At 34.8% G+C, this 17,405-nt stretch overlaps 2 protein-coding genes across 2 annotated transcripts; both read right to left on the reverse strand.

The window, feature by feature from the left end:
• Positions 1-534: 534 nt before the first annotated feature.
• On the reverse strand, positions 535-12,083 carry LOC113335599. The gene is made up of 12 exons (XM_026581623.1): positions 12,027-12,083; positions 10,935-11,126; positions 10,436-10,682; positions 8,019-8,139; positions 7,091-7,169; positions 6,823-6,888; positions 3,751-3,874; positions 3,440-3,655; positions 2,862-3,344; positions 2,538-2,690; positions 1,489-2,423; positions 535-1,357 (listed from the first exon to the last, which is right to left on the reverse strand). The coding sequence occupies exons 1-11, from the start codon at positions 12,081-12,083 to the stop codon at positions 2,119-2,121; spliced, it is 2,043 nt and encodes a 680-aa protein (XP_026437408.1). The 3' UTR covers positions 535-1,357; positions 1,489-2,118.
• A 1,123-nt stretch (positions 12,084-13,206) lies between these two features.
• On the reverse strand, positions 13,207-16,548 carry LOC113335631 (probable aminotransferase TAT2). The gene is made up of 7 exons (XM_026581658.1): positions 16,283-16,548; positions 15,773-16,112; positions 14,222-14,440; positions 14,062-14,121; positions 13,763-13,918; positions 13,578-13,671; positions 13,207-13,473 (listed from the first exon to the last, which is right to left on the reverse strand). The coding sequence occupies exons 1-7, from the start codon at positions 16,546-16,548 to the stop codon at positions 13,358-13,360; spliced, it is 1,251 nt and encodes a 416-aa protein (XP_026437443.1). The 3' UTR covers positions 13,207-13,357.
• Between the last annotated feature and the right edge of the window lie 857 nt (positions 16,549-17,405).

Below are 17,405 nucleotides of genomic sequence, written 5' to 3' on the forward strand. Positions count from 1 at the left end.
AAGAAGAAGGAAAATTGTTGAGACTGAAGTCCAAAATTGGATGCCCCCATGATGCGATGAATATATGAGGCCCTGCAAAAAAAAATCACTCCGTAAGGAGAAAAAAGCAAATAGAGAAGAGGAGTGAGTAGTAGACAAAGGACATCAAGATAAAAATCATAGTCTAATGCTTAATCATAAACAATTAATATTTGAAAAAAGTAACAGAATCATGAGAACTATAAAATTAAAAGAACTGAGTTAACTCAGTGGTCGCCGGATTCGCAGAGCGTTTTTGTGGGACCACCTCGTACAGTCACTGGATGATGGTACCTGTGATTTGACTTCGAAACTCACGAGCACCAAGATCTTTACCGATCAGAAAAAAGAAGAAAAAAAGATTCTTCATGAACTATACAACTATAGCCTAGGAACAAAGAGGTAAACAATCAACATTAAACGGCTCAGTTCTAAGGCTTTAGAAATCCACCAATAGGATCTACCATTCGATGAAATGCACCAGCATATATTTACATGACATTAACAAACCTAGTATAACAAATTGGTTTTCATTAACATGGATACATCAAATTGCAAATGTTCAGGAGTAAAATACAAGATCAAGAAATCAAATGCATTTTCATCAAGAAACTAAATGCGGTGAAGTAAAATGCGCCAAGGTGTACAACCAAATCAGCTAGGGAGTAACTCCATTCATTACACCTCCAAATCTTTTGCAGCCTGCACAACCTGATTTAAAGCTCATTTACCTTTCCTTTTAGCATTATACCGATTGCCTGTGCGGTGGATATATCTATGTTTCAAAAAGAGGCAACCCCAATAAGCAGACCGAACAATTTCAACAAATAATGGTAACTGCAACAATGCAAACAAGAACACGGGAACACAGCTGAACAGTGATATAGGAATCAGTGCCCAGGCAAATCTACCTCCAAGATATGAACAGCGTTCCAAGACCTATAATCACTTTTCGTGGCAAGGACTTGTAGAACTCTTCTTCTGCATATCGTGACGTGTATATAGCAAAAAACATAAGTACTGACGTGACAAAAGAGAACAGAGCTAAAGCATCTGCCACCACAAAAACCGTAAATGATGTTGTTTCCAGAAAAACTGGGGAGCCATTTTTGCTGCTGTTAATATCACTAACATAACCTCCGGGGACAGTGAAAGCAGTTTGAAAGGTTACGGTAGCAATGAGGGCAGCTACTACCATGCAAGATCCAGATGTGTCCTTCATCCATTTCTCGCCTTTCTCCACCAGACCTTTATGTTCCCCGGTAAATATATGTTGGGCTGTATCTCCATCTATGTTCGTCTTGAGCCTATGTTTCTTGCGCAGAATACTTTCCACACACTAAAAAAAATTAGATACCCATCAAAATAAAGTATTGAACTAAATGAACTGAAAAATTTCCCTTACTTCTACATGCTTTACACGAAAAAATGTTCTGTGGTTGTCGCTGAGATTAAAATTTGGCAACATACCTAAAACCACTGTAATTCCCGTTGCATCTGTAGAGCTGCTCCGGACACCAAATTGAGTTTAGCCGAAGGTGCCAACTTTGCGGCATAGTGCAAGATAGTGCTATAACTTTTATCAATTTTAGAAACTAGATCCATTTTAATCCCCATAACATCAGTAGTTTCACACAAGTAAATAAAATAGTATCATTTCGTTCTTCAACAGCCATTTGAGCCATTGTTTGCCCCGACATTTCATGTGTAATAAGGTAACTGAATTTTTCAAGAGACGCCACTATAAACTCTGTGGATCCAAGCTTTATAGCCGTCTTTATGGCGGTAGAACTGTCAAAAAAATCTTTTATCTCTTTCCTATTCATTGTTTTATCCAGTTGCCTTAACATATTTTGGACCAATGCTACGGCTTGTTTATGCATCAACTTCTTGTTGTACAATTGTTAGATATGAGGCACTAATAACAATCAAAATCAAGTAACCATAAAATTAGAACCTACATTTACGATTTCTAAAGGATGAATGACAACTAGACAGCCTAAATGCCATCAGATTAATGCATGGCACTTCACTAACTAAATCACTTGAAAACGTACAGGAAATTTTTAAAAAAGATTTAAACAAACTACGGAAGTTATCTCAAGGGAAAGAAAAACCTCTCATTAAGTAAGGCATGTAGAAGACTGAGATGAACTTGATTATTGACGGGTCTTTACTAGTTGATACTTCTGAGCTCTCCAAAAGATCCTCTTCATCTCCTTCTGAGGCCTTTGAAGAGTTCCCCGCATCTCCTGTTATGCTTTGTGAAGGGTTTTCTTCGTCTGATTCAGTCCTCTCTGAATACTTACCCTTTACTCTTTTGTTCCCTTCATCTATTCCCCAAGGGTTCTTCTCATCTACTTGGCTGTCATGGCCACGTGCAGCATCCATGTCCACTTGAATTACTGGAACAGATACCCACATATGTATTTAAATGAATAAGGAAAGAAAACATTCATGAGCAATTAACGACTTTGTTCCTGGAATGTAAAACTTATTAAGGTAACGAACTAACTGACATGGATAGATGTAACGTTCCCACCATGTTAGCTTAGCTCCACTAAAGAATGTAAACGGCTTCTCAACAAGTACCTCGACTCCATATTCCTTAGACCACTTCGACTTCGTACTAACCAATCCTGGAAATCGTTCAACAAGAGATGACGCAAAATCTACAAATATGACATTTAGTTTTTGGTAAATACAAGTCCTATGAAACTACTTATCCTGGAAAGATTAAATTCATATCATAGAAGGGTGCTGAGATAGCACCTGGGAAGCACATGATAATAAGTTGGTTCTCATAAATCAATTTTGTATTCACTGGTTTTTTGAATACATACCGTAAAACCCTCCACAGTGACCCGAGAAAGGACTTGGGTCATCTTCTCTAGTTATAGGGTAAAGGTACTTAACCATCTCTTCTTGTGCACCTGTAGCACACACAAGAGCATATGCAAGGGGTACCAGTCCATCACCATCCTGTATCTGCGTCAACTTTTGATTCTTCTTATACATCACCTCAGCTGCTTTTAGGTTTCCATGCATGACAGCGAAGTGAAGTGCTGTAGATTTAGTATATCTTGTTTTATATTCCAGTACTTCAGGTGGCATGCATCTCACAATCTCCTCTATAAACACCAAGTGATTCCTGTGTGCGGCTATATGCAGTGCTGTTTCTTGTTCTTCTGTGACCACTTCTCCAATTGCTTGTGGATTATTCTCGAAAAACTTACTAGCCTTTTCCCAGTCACCATTATATGCTGCAAAGTACAGCTGCTTGTATCCATTCAAAACATACTTTTTACTCATCACCTTCTCACCTTCTGACAAAACAATAAATATTAGAAAAAATTCCAATGTATTAAACTCTAATGTAAAATATATTTGTCATCAAGTTATTAGAATGGAATCAGCTTACTATATTGAAGGTTCTGTTCCAAGGTTGTATGATTTCCTTTGAATTCACCAAGTTGATGATCATACGAGCGCTGCTGATAGTGTACATTACGATCATCCTTAGGTAACACCCCTGTGATCTCCCCAAACACTAGGGATGGTGTGTTTTTCACGTTTTCTGCAACTTTCGCTGTATCTTCTTCTGGTATCAATAATGCTTTCGGTGGCAATATCCTAGCTAAAAAAACAAGACAAGGCTGATCAGATCACAGATATAGAAACATAGAAACTAATTCGACGCTATCAAATGACCGATACATATATTTCATACACCTTGCAGCTCATGACAGTCGGATGATGACGGGTTTTGTAAACCTTTATGATCATCCTTTTTATAATTATTACCTGCATCACCAATGCCTTGTAAAATATCTAATATCTGGTTTTGAGTATTTAACTGAGATTCAACAAGTACTTTAAGTAACGTTTTAATCTCTAACATTCCTTGGTGAGATTGATGATCAGCATCACCTGATTTTTCTAGCAGACATGGTGGTAGAGAGAGCCGGAAAGATAGATAGAGAGTGCGAGTGAGTGAAAATCTGGTAGGCAGAATTATGTGACATTCCCTATTAATACAACATCCGCCACCATAATAAGAGTATTCTTAAAGTGTTCCTCATTTTCTTTGTTAAAGTCAACAAATTAACCTTGATATGGAAGTTATGCATGAAGGTAATGCCCACAGCCGACCTACAAACCTAGATTTTCTCATTCATGACTTCTTATCTACTGTTTCACATTACTAATAAATCAACCTCACAATAGAAACTTCTACCAGTGCCTTTGGTTCTTATTATGCATTGCAGAGGTGTGCGAAAGCACTTGACTACCAATCACAAAATAAAGTAACAACACCTAGACCAAGTGTCGAGTTTCTAACCAACTGAATTATTCACAGTTAGTTTACTTATTGTTGAATTAGATTAAACAACGCATAATGCGAGTAGGTGAAATATGTAAAAAAGTTTCTTCGTTAGTTGATGAAGGAAAGTCCCGTGACTAATTCACAAATTAGTCCTATTTTTGTTGGAGTTGCTTTTGACTAGTTAAAGCAGTCAAACTAGACTTTGGTTCCTAGAAGAAGTGACTTCTAACTTGTGAGTCTTCCACCCAGAAATTTAAAAATCTTATTCCCAGTCCCTTAACTATTGAAACCAGAGTACATTGAAATGACATTCAGGCAGATGCTCATCTTTATCGAGTACATGAGCAATGTATACATCTTTCCGTAAGCACCTTTCTTGCGGGTATTGGCAAAATGCACTCTTTTTTCCAAGAAAAATCACACCTTTTTCAAGTGCGTAATCTCCTGAAGATATACCTACCTTTTATGCAAGTCCTACAACTGCTAACACTTACCTCGCATATATATAATTGTCATTCACTGACGGCTACTTGGACTACTCAAAATAACACTCTCTAGTATCTCCTAAATGACTCACTAGGACCCAGAGATAGATTTGGCCTTGCTTTAGTACCTCAAGTGCCACGTTCTAGAAAAAGCGTACTTAGTTGCTCTTATCTGCCTAGAATTGTACTTGTCAGAATAAATCATCCAGAAGTTCTTTCTGGTTGAGCCTTCCCTAAACCAACTAACTTGGCAGCATTACGCCTTGTCCTTTTTTAAAACCCTCCAAAATTCTATTGATTGGAAATAGTCAAGACACACATACTTGAAGGCTTAGATTGATAAATACAATTTGTAACTCAATTTCCATTAGTTGGTTGGATAGATATTATCAATCAATCTAAGCCTTCAAGTATGTGTGTATTGACTTGGCAGCAATACTAAGTTCGTTCTAGACTTGTCAATGACGTCGGTGTTGCTATCTAAACATACTGTACTATGACTCATTCATTCAACGCAAAATTAAAGACACATTTCTACTTCACTAATACTATATCATTGCAAATACCCAAATTAACAATGCAGTTCTGGCTGGCTGGCTTATATCATTGTAACAATACTCGAACATAGACGACATCATAACAAGAAATATACCTTGAGAGATGGCAGTTTTCAGATCCAGTATACGTTCTAATGTTGGATATTCCACTCACTTGTCTCTAGTCTGCAAATTGGGCCACACAGAAACAGTGTTCAATTTTGAAATCCAGCAGCATGTTAGTGAAAAATGAGAAGAATTACTGAAATCCACAAATTAACTTACATTCTGCTGGATTCTTAACTTGAATCCAATTTCTCTTCTGGATATTTGAGTTCTGGGACTTAGAACCCTAGTACTTTGAATCCAAGTTTACATTTTGAAATTGAATAAGATTGACTTAATCAAAACTAACCTAATCTGGACCATATCGTAATGAATAAGAAATTTGTTCATCATTTCATTTGCAGAGAGTGAAGTGAGAATTTCTTTTTGACAGTTTCAGAAAATGAAATTTCGCTTTTCTTTATTCTTATGCCGGACGGATAAAAATATGGGGAAATTAGGCTCCGGCCCAACCCATGGATAACCCATAATATGAGGTCCTTAATTAAAAGAAGTTTAAATCTAGACCCCAAATTATTAAAAGACCTTGATAGCCTTATGCATATTGTCAAGCCCATAATTAAATAAAATTTAAATCTAGGCCCGAAATTATTAAATCTAGGCCCGAAATTATTAAAGTACATTGCGAATGTGTAAATAGAAGTTACACATGCATATGGCAAGTGTAACCAAAAGTTACACATCCTTACGACATGTGTAATGCAAAGTTACACTTGTATATATATGCAGAAAATAGACATCAAAAATAGAACACAAAAAAAATACATGTATTACTTTAATATTCATTAACAACAATTTTTTAGCATGTGTAACTAGAATTTACACACACATCTGTCTAATGTAATTGAGAGTTACATATGTGTCTATCTAGTGTAATTGAGAGCTACACATGCATCTGACTTGTGTATTCAGCGTCAACTCCAGTTCCAGCGAGACCATTACCACGTTTAAGCAATTAGCTTTTATGAAGTTATCTGAAACCTGAAATATAACAACAAGCAATCAATATTTATAAGATCAAAATGAACAGTACATACACCAATGTATATTCAGTTTCACAAGCATCTGACTAGTGTAACTAGTAGTTACACATGCATCTGAATTGTGTAACTGAGAGTTACACATGCATATAACATGTGTAACTAGGAGATACACATGCATCTGGCTTGTGTAACTAGGAGTTACACCTGTATATGGAATATGTCATTCATCATGAACTTGCAAGCCTAAGTTACCTAAAGCAAAGTATGTGTAAGTAAAGGTTACACATCTAATTAGCATGTGTAACTAGAAATTACACATCTATTTAGCATGTGTAACTAGAAATTACACATCTAATCAACCATTGCTGCTCCCCCATAGCCTCAACCATTGCTGCTCCAATCAGAACGTGTATCTATAAGTTACACATCTAACTAACTAGTAATTCAATTAGAACGTGTATCTATAAGTTACACATCTAATTAGCATGTGTAACTCTTAGTTACACATCCATTTAGCTTGTGTACCTAGAAGTTACACATCTAATTAGCATGTGTAACTAATAGTTACACATCCAAAAAAAGTCAGATAACTTACAAAAGAAGACAATAACCAACCTGATTAAACTTCGGCAAGTCCCCAGCTTCTAGAGCAAAACCCCTTAAGGCAGAAACAGAGATTAGCAGAGCACAGTCGCTGAAAGCAAAACTCAGGGATGTCAAAAACATTTGTTGCAATATTTTCAGCATATAGAGGCACAAATGACGAAGCTTCAGTTGTATTTATTTCTTTGTTTCCAATGCTTTTGCAGTCATACCATACTAAGCACATTGCAGCAAATAGGTTGTTTATGGTAAATGGTATATAAAATTATTTAGACATCAATCCAGTATACTTACTGCTTATTGTAGCATGATAAGAAGTAGTAAGGAGACAAGGTAAAATGAATTTGTGTATACAGATGGTGCTAAGTTTCACATAAAGTGAAGAAAGAAGAAGAGTAAGCTTTTTTTTTTCACCTTGTAAGGTGTCCAACACAGTTGCTGCCTGTGCAGGATTGATAAAATCAACAAAACACGGGACAAGTGGATCTTCTCCAGACTGCAACAAACAAAATTATCCTGAGACCACGAGTACGAAAATAAAAACTTAACTATGTACAAGGATACTGGATTCACTTACATGACGAGACTCCTTGCTCACATCATAGTGTTCTTTCCCATCAATACAACAGAATCACCACGTAGACCTTTACGGATACCCTGTAACTGTTTGGATCCAACTTGCTTAATAGTTCACCAAGCATTCAACAGAGTATTCATAGATATAAGTGCTTAGTAATCCATATCAAACGGCAGGCACACACACCACAAAATCTATATTCTTAGCTGATAAACACAATAACACAGTATAATTTCTAGTTTAACCAACACCAATATCAGATTAAACCTACTAATAATCTGAACTGAGAATCATTTCAAAGATTCGCAATACCAAAAAATTGAAACTAAACCTAAAATTAGATCGAAATTTAAATAAACTTACTTCCGATTCTGAATAGTATGACTCATGTAATCAAATAATTGAACCACAGACCCCTTACGAATATCGTCATTGAACAGTTTCTCATTCAACTGAGTTTCTAACACAGCATAATGAGTCGAATCTGAGTCAGAAACAAGTAATCAAAGCCGATCTTGTGATATTACCAGTAGATTTTATATCTAAATACTTGAACTAGAGGTTTTAAGTTTGTATCGCCTCAAAGAATAGATGAAATCACATTATGAGTTCATTTCACAGACATTTTCAAATTGAAATGTAAACAACAACAAATAAAAACATCAACAATAACAAACAAATTCGTTCCTGGATTCAATTTACTTATTTATTCACCACTCATACTACCTACAGCTCCAGCACCACCACCAGCTCAAAAATCCTTCTCTAAATCCTTCACCTCAACTAAATTCCTACACCATTTCATGTAATCTATCATGTATAAATGAAAATCAAAAACTAAAAGTGAAAAAAATTCAAATCAAATCTATGGGTAATAGAGAGGATGATTTACTGATATCGAATCTCAAATCAGTTATTAGATCGAAGATAGAAATAGAGGTATACAACGATTTTGACGATGAACAGATCGGAAATTTTTGTTCAATTTTTTTCCGAAAATTCTACATCAAAACAACCAGAGTAAGTAGATGATGGTGAATCTAAGCTCTGATGTCGATTCAGATAAGTCGATTGAAAAGCATCTGAAGATTTAGGTTTTGAAATACTTTTCTGAAATTTGAATCCAAAATAAATCAACTAAAATCTCTAAACCGAAGCATCATCACAAAGAGAAGAGGATACTTACCTGTATAATTAGCTTGTTGATGAATCTGAGTTGAATCTGCAGATTAGTTGATTGAAATTTTCTCTCGGATTCGTTTATTCTACTGCAATGAAAATGAATACTTAAGAGAAAGTGAAAATGAAAGTGAAAATGAAAATGAATCTGGAAAGTGAAACCTATAGCCTATTTCATTAGGTATATATAGTAAAGGGCATTTTTGGTATTACGAATTTCTCCCAAACCCTAAACTTTATTACCAAGCCCTTAAATCTAAAGTTTTGGGCCTAGAAATATTAAAAAGTGAAAGTATGGAGTTGATAGGGGAGGATCCATTTAGTGGGGCTTCTATATATTGAACCCATATAGTAGGGGGTTCTAGTATTTTTCACTAAAAATATTTCGTAACCCGGAGAGACTTGCCCTATCAAACCTTTCCTAAAACAGGCCCAGCCCAGCTCATAAAAATTATTTTTCCATCAATATATTGGTTCAAGGCAAGGTAGAAAAATGAGTTTTTTTTTTTTTTTAATAAAAAAAGCCGATTTTATTAACTAGAAGCAGGAATTACAAGATTTAAGATAGGTAGAAAAATGACTTTGAATCCAAAATTTGCATCTTAACAGCATTATCTATAAGATCCGAAGAGAAATTCTTCATGCTTAAAGTCCTAGCTTCCTTAGCTAACTTATATACTGAAGACAAAAATTTCCTACTTCTAAATTTAAAGCAAACATTACTAAAAGTATTAAAAAGGTCTTTGCATTTCTTGATATTTCTTAGCTCTCTCCAATGAGGTTGGTAAGTATTATCTCCATTGATGATTATCATAAGGTTTTTGCAGTCGTTTATAAACTCACATGTGCTAAACTTCTTATCTTATATCTATTTGAGAGCTTGAAGAAATGCCATTGCTTCAGCATCTAGGGCGCTGGCTGCCCAGCCCGATCCTGCTCTGATTGCACTGTAGGCACCCATTGCATCAGAAAGAGATATAGCATATCACAAAGTGTTATTATTTTCTTTGAAAGAAGCATCAAAATGGACAGTCCAATCATAATGTGTTGAGTCTTCAAAACTTAATCATCCTAGTTTATGATCCTAAGGGCTAGCTTGCTTTTAGGAATGCTCGTATATTCCTTTTGAATCTTATTAATTAAGACTAAAGGATCTGCCTTAACAAATCTGAAAACAACATCATTTCTAAAATTCCAAATCGACCAAAGTATGTAAGCTATTCTAGATATTTCTTTTTTAGTTTCATTATCATTTATGCAAGTATAAAACCAATGTTTGATATCATTATTGTGTCTGATATTCATAATGTTAGGCAAAGAAAGAGCAAACTAAATACATTTTGTAAAGCTACAATTCAGGAATAAATGACATTCATCTTCTAACTGACTATTATTGCACAGACTGCAGCATGGAAAGGCATTGTTATTATATTTATAGGTTCTTTCACCCAAAGGAAGAACATTAGAAACCATTTTCCAGCAAAAGAGTTTAATTCTAGGAATACAATCCATATTCCACCGAGATTTCCAGAAAAGTTTTTCACTGCAACTATTATTAGTTCTAGAAATCACATGATAAGCATATTTAATTGTGCATTCACCAGAATTTGCATGCTTCCATCTAATCCTATCAGGCATCATTGGATCTAAAGCTATAGACTTAATTTTATTATGCAGAGAATAATGAATGTATTTATTAATCATATTATCATTCAAGTTTCCATGACCATCAGTAAGTTGATTAATAGTAGAGAGTAAATCATTATCAACTACTTTAGGAACAATGCAAACATCTTGTTTAGGCAACCAATGGTCAGACCAAATGCTAACCTGAGAACCATTATTAACCTGCCATTCACAGTTGGAATTAACAATATCCAAACCTTTCTTAATGCTCCTCCAAATCCAAGAGATATTATATTTTCTAGAAGATATCATAGAATTAGATTTAGGGAAGTATTTATGTTTTAATATTATAACCCACATATGATCAGGATTGTTTAACAATCTCCGGGCTAATCTAGTTAACATATATAAGTTTTGTTTACGGGGATTTCTAATTCCTAAACCCCCAGATTCAAGTCTAGTGCATATACTTACCCAAGCCTTGGTATAGATCCCATTAGCAGCATCTTTCTTATTCCACCAAAGTTCACGTTGAATTTTATCAAAGTTGTCTAGCACAGTCTTAGTAAAGGAGATGCATTGCATCTGATAGCTGGCATAGGCACTTAGAGCAGACTTTATAATGACTGCTCTGCCAGCTTGAGACAAAAGTTTAGCCTTCCACCCCTGAAGAGCAGCATAAGACTTACTAAGCAAAGGCTCAAAACTATTAGTTTTATTTCTGTCAAAAAATAAAGGTGTTCCTAGGTATTTATCATTTTTAGAAATTTCTTTTACCAGTCATGTGATTGCTGGCTCCATTATCTAAATACCAGATTCCTTCTTCTCTATCCCTTGATTCGTAGTTCTTTGGTATTAGTTTCCCTTCGTTTAAGAATACAACTTCGTGCATGAAAAGAGTTGTATCTGCTTCCCTTGTTTCATTCTTGTTTGCTTCTTCCATCTTTTGTATTCTTTCAGGGCATACAGAGGAGAAGTGTCCTGATTTATCACATCTGTAACAAATAATGTTTGATCTATCCTTCTTTTCTTTCTCTTGGTTTTGATCATTCCGACTTGTTGTTCTATCTTATGAGTTAAACCTTCCTCCCCTTCCTCGGCCTCTGTTTACTCTACCACCTCTTCCACGACCTCTTCCTATTGTCGCAGAGTTTTGTTGGTAAGAGTTTGTGTACAAGAGTTTTCCTTGAGTTTCTCCATTGTTTTCTTCATCAAGGATTATCTCTTCATATGCTTTCAATCTTCCAATTATATCTTCATAGCTAGTCTTCTTTAAATCTAAGACTTGTTCGAGAGAAGCTATGATATGAATATACTTGGATCTTGGTAAACTATTGAGAAACTTCTTTACCAGTTTATCTTCATCAATGGTTTGTCCAAGTGACGCAGCTTTTGAGGCTATCTCTGATAGCTTTCCTGCAAAGCTATCAATAGTATCAGTGTCTTTCATCTTCACTCTTTCAAATTCAGACATTAAGGTTTGCAGACGGGCTTATTTAACTCGATCAACTCCGAGATTACGTGCCTTTATTGCATCCCAAATTTTCTTTGAAGTTTCCTGTTCACCAACTTGTAGAAAAAGACATTATGGTATTGCTTGAAAGAGTAATCCACTGGCAACATTTTTTTTGTCTGGGTCCAATGTACCAGGATCAATTGTTTCCCAAACTTTGTAGATTTTCATCAGTACCTTCATTCTCATGGCCCATACTGTGTAGTTTGTGGTGTTGAGGATTGGAACTTGTATTGATGGTGGCGTGAACTGTTTTGCACCCACAATGGTGGTTTCGTTCTCCATGGCTCAGAAACAAGCTCTGATACCAATTAATGGCAACTGCAAGATGAAACTTAGATTATATAAAGACAACTCTCTTTATTGATGTTTAGAAAATCTCTCAAAACTAAACACAAGCTCTAATCTTGCTCATATGATCAACCACAACTATGGTGATCATATATATAAAACTATGAATTCTTTTTCCTAGTCCTATTACCTTATTACATGTCTTTCCTTTTCTTAGAATTAGATGACTTCTAATTCCCTTAGGATTACATCAATTTCCTAATCTTGTCATAACCAGCTTGTTAGTGACTTATATGTTGAAGTTTAACCAACAGTATGAATGTTTGGTTATATGCAGAGGGTACTATTTCCAAGAAGGTAATCATGTATACCCCAAACTTGATTTACTCAAAGCATATGAGAAAGCACTTACTACATGGGGAAAATGGATCGACAAGAATATTGATTCTAAGAAAACTAAAGTCGGTTAGCCATTTCAGGTAAAGTCCGTACGTGCATACCTACCATATAGATAATCATGTTGTACATATTTTCTGCATATTTTCATTGTGGATGTACAAATATATGCTAGCTGCGGTTAAGTGATTGAATTAGTGAATACATTTGCAGAGGAGGGAAATGGAACACAGGAGGAAAATGCAACAGAGTAACCGAACCAATTTTGGACGAACTTACTCACTAGAGACGTATCCTTCAAAGGCGAAAATACTAGAAGATGTTTTGCAGCAAATGAAGACTCGAGTTTTATATCTAAATATAAGTAAACTTACTTATTACCGAGCTGATGGACACCCTTCAATATATCAAAAGGAATACAAAACTATAGATGAAGAGAAAAGTGCAGCTACGAATTCTACACAAGATTGTGTGCATTGGTGCTTGCCTGGTGTACCTGATATATGGAATGAATTACTTTATATTTCACTCTTAAATGGTTGGTGATTGATGCACGCTCAATCTCAATGTAATAAAAACATATTTTATTTTATTTGGTTTTATTTGACACTTACAACAACTTAACTAACAGAATGCATAGGACAGCAATCTGCACCAACTACATATCATTCCTATTACTGGGTAGTTGTAGCTATATTTATTTCTTGGCATGTCGCTGGCAGAAAGCTTTTAACCTCAGAAGACCATCTTGCAGAGAAGTTGGTTCAACAGCAAACATTATACGCAGCCAATTTTTCAGTCCAAAGGCAGTTCCTAAAGAAAAATTCATTGCGCGAGTAAGTTAAATGAGTCCTCGGGTAAAATCTTACGACCATTAAATAATTGTCCGCAAACTCATAAGATAGATTTTTTCTCACCTGGCAGAATAATGAGGGATTCCTCTTTAGCTAATTTGAAACAGAAATCTGTATCATCGTTTATGTCTTCCATAAGAGTTGAATTGAACTTTACCTGAATGAGTTAAAATTATTATCAGCATATTCAAAATTTACAGAAGAACAAATTGTCACCAGCAATGAGTCTAGCTAGTCGCACGACCTACCATCGCAAACATGGATCCTTCTGGTTTGTGGGGACAAGTAAGGCAGTCAATGTCCTTAATTCGATCATATAATATCCCAGAACATTTCCTCATGATAGTAATAACATTGTTAAAAAAATCGTCTGTTGTTTTTTCAATAATTAGAGGAATGGCCGCCTGAAAGAATCAATGACATCGTTTATAGATGCAAATACGAGGTAAATTAGTAGTGTGGCGGCCTTGTCACAGCACCAATCTCGTAGACCTGCAAAACAAGAGGTAAACGCTGTTTTGGAAACACACACAAGAAAGATGCAAACCTGGATAAAAGTTACAGGGTCCCCAGAGATATTGAGGCAGCTTATAATGGAGTCAACAACCTGAGATATGTGATGAAAAACAGGAAAAAATTTTAAGTTTAACAATCAGCAATAAGACAACAGGAAAGGGAAATTGTTGAATAGAGTAAGAACTTAATACCTTTATCTCTTTAAGAACGCCGTTGGGATCATTGGCAACAAGCCAACCAAGTCGCCAACCAGGTACTGCCCATCTCTTTGATAAAGACCCAAGTGTAAGGACAGGAGCTATTGACCCAAAAATTCCCATTGGCACAAATGGATTACTCGCAAATGAAAGATGGCCATACACTTCGTCCGCGATTACAATAATTCCGAGTTTCTTTGCAGTCTCGGTAACCTAATACAATACAATGGAAACAATTAAAATTACTTAACATTATAAGCCCATTTTTTTCCTTTATTAAGGCTAATTAACCTGGCATTTTTGAGGGCTACTCAAAAAGAATTTGGGGTTATGCAACCAACCCAACAGAAAAAAAAGTAGAGACATTTTGAAGTCAAAAACTCTTTATCCATCTAGTTTGATTAGTGTTAATTAATTGTATTAGTTGTTAAATTAGTGTAATTATAATTAATTGGTTATTTATTATTTTAAAAAATAATAAATTTAAATATTTATTTTGCCTTTACTTTTAATTAAAAAACAATTTTTTTATTTTGAAACAAGACTTTACCTATCCTTTTTTATTTTGAAGCAAGACTTTACCTATCCCTTTTATAAAATAGTTATTCAATTTTTTTTCTTAATTCTTTTTCAATAATCTTTTATTCAAATCATTGTACATTCGGTACTTTCTACAATTTCAATTACTGCTGATTGTTCAATAAACACCAAATGAAATTTTTCTTCTTTCATAATTATTAGTTTTGTCAAGTTATATATCTATCGATTATGGAAGTCACCCCAAAAATAAATTTTACCAAACTCTAAGATTTTTGAATTTTTCTACTTTCATAATCGTTAGTTTTAGTAATTATCTACCGATTATGAAAGTAGTCCTAGTAGCAAATCTTTCAAAATTTAAAAAGTTTCGAATTTTTCTACTTTGATAATTCGGTAGTTTGGCTGATTAGATATATCTACCGATTATGAAAGTAGTCCCAAGATTAAATTTTCCCGAACTTTAAAATTTTTGAATTTTTCTACTTCATAATCAGTAGTTTTAGCAAATTAGTTATCTACTGATTATGAATGTAATCCCAAAAATAAATCTTTCCTAAATTTTTCGATTTTTTCTACTTTTATAATAAATGGTTTTAGCAAACTTTCGAATTTTTCTACTTTCATTTTATCAACCAACGGTAACAACCGGTAGCAATTAAAACAATATCTACTGATTATAAAATAGTCCCCAAAAATAAATTTTCCAAACTTTAAAATATTCAAATTTTTCTATATTCATAACTGATAGTTTGGTTAATTAAATATCAAACGATTACGAAAGTAGTCACAAAAATAATTTTTTCCAAACTTAAAATTTCCACGTTTTTCTACTTTCATAATCGCAGTTTTTGCAAATTATATATCTAGGGATTATGAACTTAGCCCCAAAAACAAATTTTCCCAAATTTATAAATTTTCGAACTCTTTCCCAAATTTATACATTATGACCCATGTTTTCCTATAACAACTTATAATTCAGAGTCAATAGAGTGACTAGCTATTCACCTTCTTCAAATGCTCATACGTGTAGACATTTCCACAAGGGTTTCCTGGGTTGATTATAACCATTCCAACGGTATTCTCATCAGCAAGAGCTTCTACAGCTTCAAGGTCGACCTCCCAACCCTTCTCTGATAAAAGATCAAAATGTCGATATTCAAGCTGCCTAAAACCAGCATAGGCCTCAAAATATGGATAACCTGGTCGAGGCAGCAATATGTTAGCACCAGGTCGATTGAATACCATCAATGCAATCTCGATTGCTTGTTCGCAACCAATCGTGAGAAAAACGTCGTCAGGTGATAGCTTGTACGGAAGATCACGAGATAGATAGTCTGCTATAGACCTGTTAATAAGAGTTGAACAGTTAACCACTACAATAACTATGTATATACATATATATATATATATATATATATATATATGTATGCAAATGAAAGTATGCAAACAACTGATGCAGGACAACCAAACCATAACAGCCAAACGGAAGTCCAGAATGACCCCTTATAAGTATACCTTCTGGCAGGAAGAATACCAACAGTAGGTGAATAACCATTAAACTTAGCTGAACGAAGTGAATCAACAATAGCATCTTCAGCTATTTGAGTTGTTCTAAAACATGGAAAAGCAGAAGGATCACCATGAGCAAGAGTAATTGTTTGTCTTTCATCTTCAGGGTTTCTAGAATCCATTAAAGAATTTAGAACCCCTCTCAGCGTAATACCAGATGCTGAATCGATCTCATTATTTGCAATGAAACCCCATTTCTTATGATTCTCCATTTTTATTTCTTAAATTTTGTTTGATATTTTTTTCTGAATAACTCTACGGGTTTATAAAGAAATGAAATGAAACTTTTACCCGTCCACAGAGTCTTTTATTTAATACTTTTGATGAGGTGAGTCCACACAGTCGCACTCTACTAAACATAACGCGGTTGCTGCATCATGTGCATGCATTTGCATTACGTCGCTATTTTCCATGTTGGAGTTCTTATTAGTACATATTATTAGCTAGTCATATATTTTTGGATGTGTACGTATATATAATGTAATGCAGCCGGTACCAGATGAGCTGATATTTTTTCTCAAATAACTCGATGGGTTTATAAAGAAATGAAATTAACTTTTAGAGTCCACAAAAGCCTTTTTTTCTTTTTTTGATGAGCTGAGTCCACATAGTCGACTCTATTAAACATGCATGTATAACACAGTTGTTTCATCATATGCATGCGTTTGCATTACGAATTTTCAGTCGTTCTAATTTCGTTTACACGCCTTGCAAGTAGCTGGTAAGCGGTGGTTGAGTGTTGTAACATTTGCCCTTAACGACATGTTTACCACGTGCGATTATTTACCCTCCTGCTTCCGTCCGTCCATAAATACGTATATTAGTTGTAGATGACGATGCTGAAGAAACTAGTTGTTTCAGCCGGTGTCTGCTTTTAGTTTTCTTCTCTATCTTTTGTTTTTCTTGACGAGTACAAGTGTACAACAATTTACTTCCAAGAAAATAAATAAAAGAGATTTAATTACAAGACAAAGAATGAACCAACACACGGCACACTTCATTAAAAAAACAAAAAAAAAACGCCACACAAAATCACAAATGTCTTCAAACTCCCTCATTAGTTGTCCGC

Source organism: Papaver somniferum, unplaced genomic scaffold (assembly GCF_003573695.1).
Source record: "Papaver somniferum cultivar HN1 unplaced genomic scaffold, ASM357369v1 unplaced-scaffold_15, whole genome shotgun sequence".
In the NCBI taxonomy this organism is placed as follows: Eukaryota; Viridiplantae; Streptophyta; class Magnoliopsida; order Ranunculales; family Papaveraceae; genus Papaver; species Papaver somniferum.